Source organism: Eumetopias jubatus, unplaced genomic scaffold (genome assembly GCF_037043125.1).
Source record: "Eumetopias jubatus isolate StellerSeaLion01/CBP00866 unplaced genomic scaffold, mEumJub1_p1.0 scaffold_8, whole genome shotgun sequence".
Taxonomy (NCBI): domain Eukaryota; kingdom Metazoa; phylum Chordata; class Mammalia; order Carnivora; family Otariidae; genus Eumetopias; species Eumetopias jubatus.
The window spans coordinates 29,769,005-29,786,979 of NW_028274814.1; the positions used below are offsets into that span (position 1 = coordinate 29,769,005).

At 43.7% G+C, this 17,975-nt stretch overlaps 1 protein-coding gene across 2 annotated transcripts in view; it reads left to right on the forward strand.

The window, feature by feature from the left end:
* Positions 1-8,745: 8,745 nt before the first annotated feature.
* Positions 8,746-17,975, forward strand: part of IL2RA (interleukin 2 receptor subunit alpha) — a 53,735-nt gene continuing 44,505 nt past the window's right edge. For both annotated transcript variants that reach the window (XM_028114675.2, XM_028114676.2), the window contains exon 1: positions 8,746-9,017. In XM_028114675.2, the coding sequence (XP_027970476.1) occupies positions 8,954-9,017 (64 nt within the window). In that variant the 5' untranslated portion in view covers positions 8,746-8,953. The remainder of the gene's footprint in view (positions 9,018-17,975) is intronic.

A 17,975-nucleotide genomic window follows, 5' to 3' on the forward strand; every position in this document is an offset into this window, starting at 1 on the left:
TAGCTAGGAGATAAAGGTGAGAAAGGCCCAGGAAACCATAGGCTTGGGAAAACAGCCTCTTGCTGAACAAGAACGTGAGCTATGTATACAGTAGGATCTGCAGCACCTCTGGTCATTTGACTGCTGAGAGCCCTCTTCTCTCTGGATTCTGCCTCTCACGCCACCACTCAGCATGGTGCTCTGCTAGGAGTGTGAGATGAGAGAGTGAGGCTGCTTTCATGTGGTGCAACTAGGAAAGGCAGGGCAGGCCTGCATGCTCAAAGGATCCCTGCAGAACCCACCAGTCATTTCTCTTGTCAAGAGCTCGTTTCTTTCTCTCTCTGAGTAGGTTGTGAGCATTCTTAGAGCAGGTCTGAATTTCTTAGATCTCCCCAGATCCTAACACCATGCTTTAACCGTAGGTATGCAGTCAACATTTTTTGAGGGATGACTTGAAAGAGATGAAATTCTTTTATCCAAGTTTTGCCTTCTCCCTTCCTGAGGCTCGCCTGTTGGAGATGTGCGTCCACAATGAAATGGCAATGAGGACAGCAGCAGGATTAGAAGAGGGAGAAACGATGCGATTCCTGAGCTCACTGGCCTTCTGTCTCGCCCCTATCTCACAGAGAAAGCTGTGCTCGGCACTTTAACACACCCTCAAAGTGAAGTCAACTCCAAAAGACATGAGCAAGAAATGGGATTTCTTTACTCACGTTTTTTTTTTTTAAGATTTTATTTATTTATTTGACAGAGAGAGAGAGAGAGAGAGCACGAGAGCAGGAACACAAGCAGGGGGAGAGGGAGAGGGAGAAGCAGGCTTCCTGCCGAGCAGGGAGCCCGATATGGGACTCGATCCCAGGACCCTGGGATCATGACTTGAGCCAAAGGCAGACGCTTAACGACTGAGCCACCCAGGCACCCTTTACTCACGTTTTTTGTGGAAATGTTGGGGAAAGGGGTTAACATTGCAAAGCAAATCACAAACTATTATTTGCCAATGATCTTAAAGATCTCTTTAAGCTCTCCATTTAATTTTCCCAAAGTTCCCCTTAATTTTTCACTCTCTCTGAACCCCTTCTCTGCCACTCTCTGTCCTCTCTACTTCTCCATTACCAATCCACCGGCTCTTTTTTTCTATAAAGCAATTTTTTCTTGCCCCTGGCATCTCTAATGTGCATACTCATGCCCTCCCTAGTGACCATGCCTTTGAGAACTGGTGACACCATCCTCAACAAATAGGAGTCAGCAAGCTGTGGTACCTCATCACCTATGGGGCTCACCATCCCTCACTGTGATCACTTCTTTCTTTCTTTTTTTTTCCAGCTTATTTTTTTTATGTTATGTCAGTCACCATACATTCCATCATTAGCATTTGATGTAGTGTTGATCACTTCTTTCTTATCTCTTTGCTCCTTATCCATACATCCTTTCTTCTCATTTTTTATTTCTGCTTGCAATCATTCAAGATCTGTCTCTTTTATCTTCCCTTCAAAGGAGAATCTGTGCCACTTGGGACTAGGGGCATCGTTGAAAGGACCATCAAAGTGACAAGCCATAATGGTCAATTAGGGGAAAGTGAAAGAAGGTGATAGATTTCTCACCACATCTTCTCCCTTCACCTGCTCCTCCTTTACCCCCTTTCTCCTCTATCTAGACTCTCAGAAATAGTTTCTGCTACAAGCTAACTACTCATTAGTGGGGTGATGGAAGAGATGGAGGAACCAAGGTTTAGGATAGAATGGATGATAAAGGGCAAAAACAGAGGTCCCATCTTCAAGGACCACCCAACAGAGTGGGAATGAGAGAAGAGCCAAAAGTGAACAACTAACTATTGTCCATTAAAGGCACTGCCATTCTGCCCCTCGCCCAACCTCAGCCTCGGGCACCTGGATTTAACCACCTGTTGTCTCTTCCCATCTGCCCTTGCTGGGCCCTTCATTCCGTGTTCACTAGCATCTCCACCAGGGAACGTTCAAGGGAGGGAAAAGAGGAGACTCAAATCAGTGAATTTTACCTCTACCAAAGTTCACAACTTCCATTCTTTACTTCTTGCCCCCGTACACCAGGTAACAAAACTGCATTTTTCCTTTGCAAGATGTCCTGACATCACTCCCCCTTGCCATTCCAATTTGTATCACTTCATTCTGGTCCTTATTATTTCATGCCTGGGGACTATCTTAGCAACTCTATACTCTCAATCTCCCCTGCACCTTTACTCTCTCCTGTTGGGTGCGCCCAGCTCAGGCATCACTTGGATTATGTCCCATCCCTTCTTTGACATCTTCGGTGGTTAAAGTCCAGATATCTTATATTGTCCATCATGGTCCACCCCAGTTTGAATCCAACTGACATTTCTACCCATAGCTTCCACCACCTGTCTACCCGGCTCTGCTTCTGGCCAACTGCAGACCATGCCTTGTTACCTCAGTATGTCCACCCATCAGGGCTGCACTTATCCCTCAAGGACAATTCTTAGGCCTTTCTTGATCATACCAACCCACTGAATTTTCCATTCTTGACTTTCTGCTGTTCTTCTTATCATGACTGTTCGTATTTGTCCCTTTTTACCATTAGAAAATTATCTCTCAAGCCTAAGATAAGGCAGATTGGTCAGAAATTTGCTGTCTGTAAGGAACAGTTTCTTCTGGGAAGTACCAAGCTTTTCTGGTAACAGGGTTGAGCAATTTCCTGATAAACTGAGACTCAACCTGCACCGTTGACCGTCTGTCCTGTGAGGAACTCAGTTACCTTTAACCAAATGTTCCCTTCTTGAGCCTAATCTATCAATGTCATCTAGCTACTTTTTCTTCCAAAAACAAAACAAAACCCTCTACTAGAAAAAATATCTTTGAACTGGACTCACTGGAAATTACCTCCTTGCAGCAGGCTTGAAACAAAACTTTGACATGTGCTCACAAAAAAATTTGTCTGTGGTTGCTTTATCATATGCTGGTTATGTTTTTATGCATAATTGCCTTCACAAATAGCAGTATAACAGCATATAAACAGTGGATTATGGTACAGCATGACAGGTACGGTGACAGTGAGTAGATAGGATTAGAAAAGGCCTCTTGGAAGAAGTGATACTCATGTGTCTTTCCATCTCAATTGTACATTCATTAAGCGCAGCGGTTTTGGTATGTAGAGCACTGGTGTGAGATGATATATAATTCATGACAAAATGGTTCTGCTACCTTCTCCTCTGCCTAGATCTTCTGTGTCTGCACAGTGTGGTGTGACATCAACTAGAAAGCTCAAGGGCAGGAAACAAGGACTGAAAGTTCACTCAGTGCAAATGGTAAAAGTCAACTAAGTTATTTGTTTTATATTAATCCATCTTAGTACCAAGAGTTGGTCCTCTTATTTTGTCAGAAAAATTGTGGGGGCTTTGTGATATGGTATTATTTTGAAACGTTTTGTTAATATGAATTTAAATATTTTATAAAGACAATCAATTACTTAAAGGCATTTTTTTGTGTGGCTCTACTAGTGGTCCTAGGGGTTCCTTAGCTCCTTGACCTTCAACAACATCTCGTTTCAAATGTCAAGATACGTTCATGTGAAACTTTAATATTAGGAAGAAACTTCAGATTACAACATGTCAGACAATGGAATCATTTAGATTTATTGTTTAAAGCAAAATGGCAGAGCCCGCGTATTTGGGAAAGATAAGGTAAAAAACATTTTTGCTTAGAAGCTAATAAAATGCTGTGTTTTTTTCCCCCATTTATGGTGAGTTATGGTTGTTCTTATGTGATTGGAAAATTGTTGAGCCATTCTTAAGCAAGCCTGCTATCCCCTGGGAAGTCACTAATACGGGAACATGTGATGTTTGATCTGTCCATTGAGACCAATTATATTAGTCAAGGTAAGTTAAGCTGCTGTAACAAAAGACCCCACAATAATGTGGAATAATGTACAAAAAATTTTACTTACAGATAGCAATTTGAGGTACATATTCCTGGTCCTATGCAGCTGCGTCCAGGCATTCAGAAACCCAGTTGGAGCACAGTGCTGGGCTTTTCAACACCCGGCTTCCAAAATTACTCTGGTCACATCATTCCAGCCTGCAGGTAAGAAGAAATACCAGGGTTTCCAGTAAAACAAATGAGGTGGAAGTCTTACAACATCACTTCCACTAACGTTTCTTGGCAAGAAGTTCATGCCAGAACCATACCTAGCTACCGGAGGCTAGGGAATGTATTCTATTCATTTGCCCAAGAGGAAAGGAAGAATGATTTTGGGAAAGTGCTGGCGGTCTCCATCACACTGTCATGTTGTGGTTGTCAATTTACCGGTCTCTGGTCTGTCACGTAGCTGAGTTTTAATTTCATCATGTGTTTATGACATTGTTCAGTTTGGTGAATATCGAACATTTATATCACAAAGTCCTGCTAACTCACCTCTGTGACTAAAAGAATTTTACATGGTTCTCCCACTGGGACTGACATGAACAAGCAACAAGCCCTAACATTTCCAAGTGAAAATGAAAAAATGCAACCTGAAATTTCTTGAAAATGGAGGCAAATCAGCTGATATTTTTTTTTTTTGGAGCAGTGTGCAATTTCTATGCTCCTCTCTTTTCCCCAAGATACCAGTGTAAGACAGTGTGTAAGCACTGTCAAATGTGGCCTCTGTTATGAGGATCTAACTAAGCCAACACACCTCATAAAAATTACAGCTATATGGTTTAAAGGCCCTCTGAATCACTATTTTCATTTTAACAGTTTGTATATCAGGGCGCCTGGGGGCTCAGTCGGTTCAGCGGCTGATTTTGATTTTGATTTGGGTCACGATCTCATGGGTTCTGCGATGGAGCCCTACATCAGCCTCCTGGCTCAGCGGGGAGTCTGCTTGAGAGTCTCGCTCTCTATCCCTCTTCCCCTCCCCCAACTCGTGCACACACGTGCTCGCTCTCTCTCAAAATAATAAATAATATATCTTTTTAAAAATCATACTTTTTTAAATAATAAAAATGAAAAAAAGGTCTTTAACCTATTTTATTAATATTTTATCACTTCGTTACTAATAAAATAAAATAGATTTAGCTCTTCTAATTATTTTGAGGAGGAGCTGAGGGAGGTTTTGTTGTAAAGCAAAAAAAAATCATGCTTCAAATTTTGATTATTTTATAAAGAAATTAATTAATTTGTGAGATTAACTTTTGCTGTCTACTTCAACCCAAGTGTACATTATGAGTCCTGGTTAGTATTTCTTTGATCCTCAAACAATTTGTAAATAAATATCATTAAATTTAATTTTCCTTTAACTTCATAAAAGAAAAAGAAACTGATATAAAATTGAAGGTATTCGTGAACTTTAGGTAATTGTTACTTTCCATCAAGAGATATTAATCCCTTAGACCTTCTAGAGCTTAAGAAAAACATGAAGCACATTAAAAATCTTGGAGGTAATCGTGGTTTTATTTGCTTCTTCCTTACATATATGCTCGTTCTCTGAGCTTATCCGGATTTCATGTTGTGGCCTGATTTTCCTTTTACCACTTTACTCTTGCTGGTAGCCACTAACCTGTCTCTTCTTCCTTTTTTGAACATTTCAGTCCTAAAGCTTTCAGGGAGAGCAAAGCAAGGGAGACAAATGTGGTTTCTGGTGGAAGGTGGCACAGTAGCCCAGAATGGTGGTGGGGTCACAGCCCAAAGGTAGTGAGGAAGGAGCCTCCGTGGGGAGACTGTCTGGAATGAGGAGTCAGGGTCCAAGCAGAGTGGAACAGGGGGTCCCCACAGGGAGCGGCCCAGTGGAGGAAGTTAGAGCCTGATCGGGATGAGAGGGATCCACTAGCACAGGCAGACTGGCAAGGGCTATCTGAGCCCGAGCGGGATGGGAAGGAGGTTCACACACGGGGCTGGTGGCAGAACTCAAGCAAGCACAGAAGATCATCCCCAAAAGGGAGGGCCCAGCAGAGTGGTGCAGCGCCCAAGCAGGGTCAAAAGGACATCCGTGGAGGTGTGGGGGGCTAGCCTGGTAAGGAGTGTCAGAGCCTTTTCAGGAGGAGGTCATTCCCTCAGAGTTTGGGGGCTGGCTCAGAATAGGAATTCAGCATCTGAGCAGGGAAAGAAGGGAATCCATGTGGGGCAAGGGATGGTGGCAGGGATCAGAGGCTGATAACATAAAGGGGGATTTATAAAAAATTAAAGAGACTAGAGATAATGGAAACCAAATTTTCCACTGTCAGGGAAGGGAGTTACAAATATAGGAAAGGAAAAAACTAGAATTCAGCTCTGTGGTATTAGACTGGAATTGGGATGTTGGGATTTATCAGTGTGAACTCATGATTTTCAGTATGTATTGATGGGTATAGAAATACATATAGATGTAAAGGTGAGTGGGTGAATGTGTGTGTGTGTGTGTGTGTGTGCACGGGTGTGTATATGTATATATTGTACATGCATATATTCCCTAGCTTTGTCCCCTGGAAGAGCCTGGGATTAGTTCTTCCCCAATGGCAATGAGCACATCTTGGCTTCTAAAGATTATTTTCCTCTAAAGGAACCAGAGCTCTTTGGATAAATGGCTGATTCCAGGGCTGGGACAGAGAAAGTCAAAGATCAGCCCAGAAAATCTTTGTATGCCCCCAAAGCAAGAAGTACTCGAGAGGAATGATGGGGCACATCCAAAGGACACAGAAGCTAGCTTGAATGGGCTCCCAACTGACAAACGGAGACAATTTAAGCCTTGAAATAAGTAATAGTAATAGATTATAACCCACTGAATAAAATAAAAAATCATGAGTCCACATAGATACAAATAAATGAATAAATAATGGATATTTACATCATATCACAAAATATTTATTACAAAGAGGAAAACAGTGTCTCTGAAGTGGGGGCACCTGGAAGATACCCCTTTATTTAATCAAGTGACCAAAGTAAACATCATCAGTAACGGGATAAAAGGGTGTGATGGTAAGAACACAGCACCGCTTCTGTGTTATTCCTGCCAAAGATGCAAAACCTAAATCTAATCATGAGGAAACAATATATAAATCCAAATTGAGGGATAATCTACAAAATGACTCATCTGTAATCCTCAAATATGTCAGGCCTTGAAAACCAAGAAAAGACAAAGGACCTGCTAAAGACACATGCCAACTACATGCAACAAATGGTTCTGAATTAGATCCTTTTGCTGTGAGGGACCTTACTGAGACAGCTGGAGAAACTTGGGTCTAAGGATTGAATGGCAGTAATGCATGTTGGTACATGGTTGATACAATGTTGATACATTGTTTCCTAACTGATGGTTGTAGTGCTGTTGGAGAATTTCCTTGTTGGTAGGAAATACCCACTGAAGTATTCAGGGGCAAAGGAACATGGCACTGGCAACTACTCTTACACAGTTTATTGGGAGGAGGTATTTGTATTGTACTTACAATTTTTTCTGTAAGTTTGTTTCAAAAGTATACAATGATAACTCCATCTAGCAAAACTCCCCTAAGCTGGAGCTTTTAATCACTGGGACGGACTGGGGATAACAGAAATTGCTGCACTGATGCATGCGGTTGAAAATGTTTCTAGCAGTGAGGTTAAACCTTCTCTGGAATCTTAAAAAAAATAATCTTGTCACACTTTGATAAGTATCTCACTCCCAGGAAGAGATCGGTTGACTATTTTTCTCTTCAAAGTCTGGTACTCAGCTTGGAAACCACTCTTAGTTCATTTGCAGAATTCCAAGGCTCTCTTCAGAGGTAGTTGCTTTTCTGAGAGAATGTCAGAGGTGGAGATAATACATATTGGAACCGTGAATTGCTTTGGTTTGCCCAGACGGTCTTCCTTTTGCTTGCTTTTGAATATTTTAAAAAATTTTATTTTACTATAACTAGATGATTGCTAATGGACATGAATTTCCAGATAGCAAAACATAGTCAACCATTTCATGAAAAGCAGAAGATAACTCTGATAATTAAACAAGGAAGAAAAGATTTAATTTTGCAAAAAAAAAAAAAAAGTCCAAAGTTTAAAACCAAAGCCCACCTTTTAAAAAAGATTTTATTTATTTATTAGAGAGAGAGAGAGCACATGCATGAGAGAGAGTGAGAGAGAGAAAGAGAGAGAGCCGGAACAGGGGCAGGGGGAGAGGGAAAAGCAGACTCCCTGATGAGCAGGGAGCCCGATGCGGGGCTCCATCACAGGACCCTGGGACCATGACCTGAGCCGAAGGCAGACACTTAACCAACTGAGCCACCCACATGCCCCCAAAGCCCACTTTTAGTATGACCCTTTAAGAGAAAGACAAATCTGGAGGCAAAATATCTTGTAAAATGACAATTCACATTCAAGAACCTGGACATCATGGTGAAATGATTATAGCCACTACCAAGTATAGATCTTGGGAGACAATTCATGAATTCTGAGTATGGGTCGGTCTTCTGCTTCCTTTTCAATTACCTCAATACTGAAGACCCCGCTATGGTCTCCCCCCCCCATCTCGTGTGGCACCTGCTGACTCCTCAGGGAGCCGCAAGTCTGGGGGAGGACCTCGATTTCACAGTGATGTCAATTTATGAAACACTAAATGAGACCACTGCCAAGAAATGCTTGCTCACCCTCTTTCAGCAGCAGGGGAATCTCCCTTCCCTTCTCTGGGTGAAGTTAAAGAAAGGATTCATAAATGAAGTCCAATCCTTCTCACCAACCCCAGCCCACACCTCCCAGCAATTAAACTTGAAAAAAAAAAACCTGGTTAAAACCACTTCCTATATTTGAGAGTAGAGAGGGCTAGGCACAATTTCCTGACTGAACAAAGCAGCCTAATACTTAAAGAGAGCAACTCCAGACTGTTATAGAGACGAGAGGGACCACAGCAAGGATGACACCCCGAACAGACTGATACCCTTTCATCTCCCATCCTCCCAGCATGATGTCAATAAGAGGCTGATAGGAAACTCGGCCTTCTGCAAAGAAACACCTTCTCTTCGCTGCCCTAAAGAAGGCAGCTGATCCCACGTGCCAGGAAGATGGAGCCAAGCTTGCTGATGTGGGGAATCTCTACATTCATCACAGTATCTGGCTACATGACAGGTAAGAGGTCACGGGTGTCCTCAGAATCTTGGGAAGGCTAATGGATATTACCTCTTCCCAGCCACAGAATCGGGGAGAGGGCACCTAAGTAGAAAATGCAGACAAAGGGGTTGAATCTCGGGGTCTACCCCTTGTCCATGACCCGCCAGGGCCCCATGTTATGCTTCAGTCATCCCTGATATCTATAAACAGAGCTTGAAATGGTGGGATCTCCTGCCACTCAGTCTTTGTTATCTCTGGGGAGATACATAGAATGAATAGAGTGGCATGATATTTGGATGTTAACAGGATACTAATGAGCAGGTTCCTCAAGAAATGTTCTCTTATATTCCAATGGATTCAATTTTTCACTGCACCAACCAGCTGTAAGATAACACTAAAAATCTACTGGGAATCTCTCTAAGACCAGGGTAATGTCCTGAGATGTTAGTAACCAATACAGGAAACATCGGGATAATTTAAGTTTGGCTTCAAGGATGTATATGCTGTTTTTTACTGCCTCAGGAAATAATGCCTAGGATTTTCCTTACATGTGCAATGTTATAGAAATTTTAGAAAGCGTACGAGTACTCACTTTCAGAACTCTACTTTTTCTTATATTTTCATGTGTATATATGCATGTATACACATGTGTATGTATCTGTGTATACACACACACACACACACACACACACACACACACATGCAAATTTTGGATTTCATTCATCCTTTCAAATGGGTTTTGTCAAAGATTTTTTTTTTAACAAATAAGAAACCACTAACTTCTACCTCAAACCACCTTTCCTAATTGACTGTGAATTTTCTAATAACTTCTTCCCTTGCTTACCAGGAAGACAGATAAGATATCAAAGTCTACAATTTCATAGCCTTAATTTCTAGATGAATAATAATGCTAACTGGCCACAGAAAGATGTGTTAAGTGAAACATGTTGTTGCATATAAGGCGCCTTTTTGCTTACTTGGTGAAGTAACTAGGTTATGTCGAGCTGTGAACTGACCCAGGGGTAGGAATTGCTTCACTATGGAAGAAGTGAAGAAGATCATGAAGAAGGCATGATCTCTGGAAGGCTTATAAGAAGATTTCTGTTTCAGCGTAGTCTTTGCAAAGTGGGAGGACAGTCCAAGTTAAAACAGAAAAGCCTTTACAATATCTCTGGGAAACACATTTCAAGTAAACTTGTGTTATTGCTAGCTACTGGTGACTTACCTGAAGATATGGATGGTCTTGGTGGCAGTGTGGCAAGTGGGAGTATTATGAGGACTCTTCCATTCACTCAGGTCTCCAGAAATCTATTCAATACCTCTTAGTCCCCATCTCGACACTGCAGGAAATACGAAAATGAACAAGACATAGGCTCAATCCTTGAGAGACTTATAACTTAGTAAGGGAGGGAAAGGCATGGGTATCATAGCAGTACTACAGGTTAGAATTTGATGCGAATCATGAAGCTTCATGAGAGCAGCACGCAAAAAGAGCACTGAGAGTCTAGTAAACTTCCCCCAAGTGGACATTCCAGATAGAAAGGCCCCTATGAGCAAAGACACAGCAGTGGATGAGGGAAGAGCAAGTGGTCTGCTGTGGCCCCCAACACTGGATGGGCATGTGGGGACACTGGGGATCAAGTCTGAAAAGACAGGATGGGGTCAAATGAATGATCCAAGGCCTTAGATAGCAAGTTATAAACTTTAACTTCATTTGGTAGTCAATGAATGACTACTAGAAAATAAAAATGGCCATGACCATTAAAGAGTACCTTCTATGTGCCAGACATGTAAGTCTTATTTTCATCTTCATAACCACTTCACAGTGTGGATGTCACAAACTCACTGGATGAAGGACCCAAAACTCAGAAGTCACACAGACAAGAACAGAGTTGACGCTCAAACCCAGGGCTCCCTGACTTATGCTCTTTCCATTCACTGCAGACACCTCTATGGAGGTGACTCTGGCATAGAGTGGAGGGAGATCGGGTGCACAGAGATAAGTTGCGAGGCCCCTAAAATAGTCCAGTCAAGAGGCAAATGAGGACCTGGTGGCCAAAGAGAGTGAAGTGGGTTGAGTTTCTGGCATTAGCATATAGTTTAGGAACCACCCCAGGATAAGAAAGGATCTCATCTCAGACCTTTTCCTCCAAGAGAAGGAACCCAGTCTTAAAATAAACAAGACTTTTTATTCCTCAGGGGGGAGAGGTCTCTAACGAAATCAAACAGACTGTCAACAGATGCAATTTCTAGCTGATTCATAGGGCAGATTTTCATTCTGAAAATTTCCAAAGCCACCAGTTAAAATTGTGATGGGTTGCAGAGGATGTATTAGTCAACTTGGGTGTTTTTCGTCTCTATATTACTGGGTCCTGGGATGTGGTTAAAAAGAGAATTCTCCTGATGTTACCAACATGGCACGTTAGTGAAGGCACCTTTCTCAGAATTGTGGAAATTCTGAAAGTTTATCTATGCTTTGATCATCTTTCTTTCATTCTAGGAATTCTGTGATCAAATCTTCATCCCCTAGATTCAAAAAAAAAAGAAAGAAAGAAAGAAAGAAAAACCCAAAGTGTGGAAACCCATTAAGATGATATTTTTGTCTAATTATCCCTTCTTGTAAAGACTACTGCCCACACTGGAATTTCCCATTTTCAGGTTTGTCATTAAAACCCAAAATGTTTAACTCTCCACATTTAATCATTCCATTTCTTTAGATCCCAAAGTGTTGTTCCCATGGTTAATTGTGATCATCCTCAAGATATACCTTGGAGAGACAGGGCTTTGGTAAGCTTAGGGAATACCTCATAGATCAGTTGCTACTCTCTTTAAAACAGCATGTTTTAAATAGGCAGTGCTGTATGTCACCCATACATATGCTCCATTTTAGATTTGAGCAAACCAAGGCGCACAAAAAAGTGATTTCACTCATGGTCAGTTAGAGGTGACAGTCAAGAACTATTGTTGACCCCTACAACTCTACCACTTGACCCCACTCATCTCAAAGAGAAGTATTCTTAGATTTCTTTGGGTAAGTCTTGAGCATTCTGGATACTTCTTTGCTATGTCTTGTGGAAGTCATTCCTGTAATAGCTAGAGTCACCCTTGAGTCAGGCTATCCCGCAGCATGGTGGCCATTCAAGTGAATTTCCTTGCTCCCGTCATTGCCCAGAGGCCGGTAGAAACTTCAAAAATTAAGAGTTCCCTTAGAAAGTAGGGTCTGTCACCTGAGGTCAGTGAAGAGAAGAATTAGGAGAAAATTGAACTTTGAAAGTGGGCCAAGGCACCTCCTAACAAACATTGTTGGAGGATGGAAGATAAGACATGTGAAGAGCATGACTTTTGACAAATTGCTCTCCCTCCCTGGGCCTCGGTTTCTCATCTCGGTAAATGAGAAGGTTGATAGAGATGATTTTGAGACTCCTGTTGTTTTGTCAAGAATTCTGAAAAGGAAAGAAAACAAGCTCTGCTTAAAAGGCATTTTCAAGCTGGGGTATTTTCAGATGAAAAAGTTTCCAGACTGAAGACATATACACAGGGTCTGGGTTAAAGAGACATTTAAGTGGCGGAGTACTGAAGCCCAACATCTCATTGCAGGTTATTTCCAACTCTTGAAAGGTACTCCCCTGCACTCAGACATGACCCACTGCTTCCGTACATGCTGCAGTTGTAAGCATCAAGGCCAAAACACCACTGAGGGCTGGTGAGGCGTTCTGTTGCTTGTTTGCTTCCTCGGGGAATCTTCGCCTTCAAACAATTTCCTTGTTCCTCACAGAAGAGGTCCTACACGAGTGCGAACCTGTTCCTCTTCTCTTTATTGCTGGCCATTTCCTGTGAGAAAAGGAAAGGTCTTCATTCAATTGGTTGCTTCAAAAGTTATAAGCCCTCCATCCCTGAAAATGTTCAAATAGAGGCTGTCTGGCCACTTCTGGGGGGGGTGCCATTGAGGGGTGCCCATGCTGGATGGGAAGAGGGACAGGGCGGCCTTCTGGCCTCTTTCCAACCATCCACGTTGGTTCTCCTCTGCCTCCTTCCAATATGTTTTACTTCCCCTCCTAGAAAATGAAATTAAGGATATGTGATTTTCACATTTTTCAAATCCAAGATCTACACACGAGTGCAGATTTTTGGCTCTAGGAGAGAAAGCACAGTCCACTGTCTGCCCCCCTGCCCCAAACTCTGGACGATGGCGAGAAACAGAAAAGGAAGGTGACTGAGACTGGGCAAGGGGAAGCCTCTGAAAAGGTAAAACTTGAACCATAGGTTTGGGTTCGGCAAACTTCCAGTTAGCCAGACATTCGGAGTAAAAAGTTCCTCCGTCCCTTTCCTCTCCACAAAGTCAAGGGCTCCCTTTCTCTGGAAGTGGTTGAGCGAAGCCTCAATGAGGGGTTGTCAAACATGGGTGGAGAGATTTCCCAAACCAGGCAGGAGGCTGAAGTGAGAGCCTCTGATCCCTTTGGACTTAGAATCTGTGACTGCTTCTCTCCAGGCTGACAATGCGTGCCACACTGGCATCAGTCTGTGGCCCACTGCGGGGGCCCTCAAAAGCTCTTGGGGTGGTCTCTAAACTTCCTGAGATCCTCGGCTCTTGTTCAGCTCTTTGTCTAGGCAGGTATCAGGTGAGGAAAGCTCAAAGACCCTTAAGTACCTTCCTCTTCTCCGGTCTTCCTAATAATTTCTTCAGGAAGTTCTTCTTTGGTGGAGTCAGCCAATGCCCCAGGTAGCATCAAGGGGGAGAAAAAAAAAAGCCCAGAGAACCTCATGGCATAAAGATCAACGCATTTGTCACTCCTAAACACAGAGCCTGAACATCTCAACAGGGAGAACAATGTGATAGCAAGAATCCATCTAGCTTTTTGGTTCTTAATCTTTTTTGAGTGGTGAGTCCTTGAGAAAATCTGACGAGATCTAACTGTCTCCTCAGAAAAACGTACATAGACACAAAATTTGGAGTATAATTCTCTGGGTTGTGGCCTCCCTGTAAACCAGGGTCAGCCGGTAAGACCTCTGAGCTGTTCTTTGCCATTTTAACACTCATAGTCATGAACAGAGAGAATGAGACACAGGAAGTTACCCTCCCTGGGAAGAGATCTGTAGTTGGCTTGGCAAAGGCAACTTAAGAGGCATGGTTGTACCTAGGGAGGACAGCAAGAAAATGACAAACCAAAAACACTAGGCGAGCAAGGAAAGGGGGGAATCAGGACTGGAACCCAGGCCTCTTAAATTCCAGTCTCATATTCCTGCATGTCTTTGCATGGACTCTCGGTGATACACATCCACCCATCCATTTGCACGTTAGCGTCACCCACGTGAAAGAGAGGGTGGTCCTTGCCCTCAAGCTGCTCATGGGGATGGAACATCTGCTGAGCAGTTCCTGTTAGAAGACAGCTGAAGGAGAGCCAACAGTGTCTGCCAATGAGTCAGTGCCCATCACTGAACCCCCACCAGGCTTTCAAATAAGTCACCCACTTAGGGGCAAACAATAATACAGTCATCTCTAGGTATTTTAGGTATTTTCCCCTCTAAGATTACTCAGATAGTTTTTGGCTATTTGACTTATTTTATGGTTCCTGTCGGATTTGCATCCATCAATAAGAGAACACAAGTCTCACTGGGAAATGTATTTACAGCAGTGGTTCCCAGTGTGTATCTGGGATGCTTTAACAAATGATGTCCAAGCCCCACCCAAGACCAATTAAGACCAGTTAGGGTAGACTCTCTGGGGATGAGAACTGGACATAACAATAATTTTTTTCTAAGTTCCTTAAGAGATTTTAGGACACAGTTAGGATTGAAATCCACAGAATGATGATTCCCATGGTTGGTCTGATTCCATTATCTCCTTTCTATTCACTGAGAATAGGTGCCTTAACGCAGTACTTCCCAAAATTTAATGTATTTACAAATCACCAGGGAATACTGTTATGTAGCAGATTCTGATTCAGGATCTCTGGGGCGGGGACTGAGATTCTGGTTTCGAACAGGCTCCCGTATGAGGCCCATGTTGTTGGTTCATGGACCCCATTTTGAGTAGCAAAGCTATCATGTGAGAGAGGAAATGCACATTGTGTCTACCCACACAGAACTTGTAACTCAAATGAGAAAACCAATTTGGGAAAGACACAAGATCAAATATTGCAAAGTAGTACCTGGCAAAGTCCATGCATGACCTAGCGATCCAAATAGGGTGGGTAATACACTTCCTGGAGAGCCTGGAAAGGCTTCTCAGCGAACATGGTCCGAGAACATAACGACTCTCAGGACATGGGGTGGAGGAGAGTATTTTCTAATGATTTTGCTAAAGTTGTATACGTGGATCATGCCTTGTGAGTAACAGACTGAAAACTGAGGAGTTTATGAGGGCAATGAAATAGAGAGCCCATATTTCATGTATAAACCAAAGCTTTTGTGTGTGTGCTGAGCAAAATGAGACTCAAGTGACTGGTTGTTCTCTGAGGAAAACATACTTCTGCTCAGACAAAAAGCACCTGAGTCCTCCCCTCACTGTCATCCTCCAGGTGTCTACACATGTCGGTGGTGTCTGGTGGGTTTCCTTCGCACGATGAATCATTGGATCGGCATCACCAGTACCATATGACACCCCTGATAACAGTCAGGAAGTCAGGGGTCTAATTTCCCCTCCCCCCATCCAGATTTTGCCCCTGGCCTGGCTGCAGCTAACCACATACCATGAGGCTAGATTCTAGGAGCTTCCCTCCTGACAACCCATCCCTATGCCCCCATGCACCCAATCCCTGGGGCTTGTGATCAGCAACTCAACTCCGTGCCGGATATCCTGCAAACAGGACCATTTCAGACAGTAGGAAACTCTAAGGCACCAAAGTGTGGGTGGCGACCTCACTGGGCAGATAAAGGGAAGGAGTTAGGTGCCGATCAGAGCTCTGTGCCTCTAGGCAGGCCTTCGCCAGGGTGGGAGGCAGGAGGCAGATTAGTCAGACGTGCTTTTCGGGCTTGTTTTCTCTCCAAGTTCCCCACCTGTCTCTTGCCATATGCAGTGAGAAAGTAAGCTGGTGCCGGGAGACTAGGAGCGGTTGAGTGCATTTCCCCAAAAGCAGAAGAAAGAGCAGTAGGTTTCTAAAGAATAAAAAGGAAGCTCTAAAGAGGCAATTGGTTCCTTTCCCCTGAGGAGCGGGGAGAATCGCCCCGTCTCCAGTAAGCCCGGCCGCCTATGGCAGGAGAGAAACAGGTGAGCGAAACCGTAAGCTGGGAACTGGGAACAGAGGGCCACTGAAGGCAAGCCAGCCCATGAACCCTCACACCAATGCTCGCTGCCTCCTTGCAGGCTGATTTGCTTTCAGCCTTGTTCCAAGAAACTTTTTCCACAGGAATCATAATGACAAGCGCTCATATTCATGGCCCGCATGCTCTCCTTCAGGTATTATGGGAAGGCAGAGAGTCACTTCAGTTAGTGCTCAAAATCAGGTAGGCCTCCTTTATCCTCCCGATTTTACACCTGGTACGTTGAGGCTCACAGAGGTTAAGTAGGTTGCCCAGCGTGATACAGCGAAGGAACAGCTAGGATTTGAGATTGAATTTTTTACTATTCTTCTAAACTGCTGCTAAGGTCATAAATTCATGTGCCATATTAATAAGGAAGTTGAAATATGTGTCTATGGGGTATGTCCTGCCGCTCCTGCGGTTGTATAAATCCCCGGGTCTGCGCTCCCCAAAATCTAAACCCCGCTGCCGCGAAGCTGCCCCTGCATCCGCTCAAGGGCGCGAACTGACCTCTCCAGTCTCATTGCTTCCTTGGAGTCTTAAGTTCCCCGAATCCTGCTCTTGCCCTCCCGTGTTCTTTCCACCACCCCCCCCCCCGCCCCCCGCCCTTAAGAGCAGCTTCGAGTGCCTTTCTCGCTTTTGACTCTGCTTCAAAGAAAGCGCTTCAGTGGAGCCGAGTCTGCCCCAGCCGCCCACAAAACAAGAGGAAATTCTGAGCACCTTCAGGCATGAGTCAACCCCACCATGTTCAGGAATCTCTGCCCACAGCATCCCCCACTCTTTTCTGTTTGGGCCTGAAATAGATACCTTCTTTAGAAGCCTCACTGCTTTTGGTCTTCTCAGCAATAAGAAAACAAGGTGAGGGTAGGGTGTATGCCCCCGAGGCGTGATAGTGGGAGTTTTCTCGGCTGTGGAGTTTTTCAGAGTTTAGCAAACATTGCCGCCAAGGTACAGTGGATAGATAGATGGGTGGAAGAAGGAAGGGGTAGGGTGGCTGGGGACAGATTGTCCATGGCACGGCTTTTAGTTACGTGTTCATTCCTTCGTGTATTAATCATTCAGCGAGTCGTTATGGAGCAACAACTGTGGGTCAGACACAGGGTTAGAGATGAATGTGGCAGCCCCGTTCCTGGGCCTCCAGGAACTCCTCGCCCAGCAGGAGAGAAATAGCTTGCAGAGACAATTACAACACATGGTAAGGTCTAAGATCTAAGTGTGAAAGAAGAGCGGATGGGACACAGACATTCCTTCTTATTGCGAACCTGGTCATGAACTGCCTCCCGTTTACACTAACAGGAAGGAGCGCTGAGAGCATTGTGTTGTCATTATTAATTACTAAAATTATTACAACCAAACACCACGGATGTCGAATTACAATAATATTCGAATCATACAGACAGAGGATTTGCAGACGCTCTTTTGCTCAAGAAACTCCTTAACGGAGAAAACGGAAACATTTCAGGTGCGGGTACTGACATTCCTTTAAGAACAAACTGATTGCTCCCACAGCCCCCAAGTATTTGCGAAGCAGCACGTAGAGACCCGCGCTGGCCAACCCCCCGCACGCCCAGCTGTGTGTGAGCAAGTCCCCAGCCCTAGATGTCCGGAAAGCAGGTGCCACTCCAGGACAGAGATGAACGGCACCTGATCACTACTTAAAAGCAAAGCAACCGTGTTTTTTGTTGTTGTTGTTGTTGTTGTTGTTGTTGTTGTGGTTTTTCATTTCAAAATGAAATG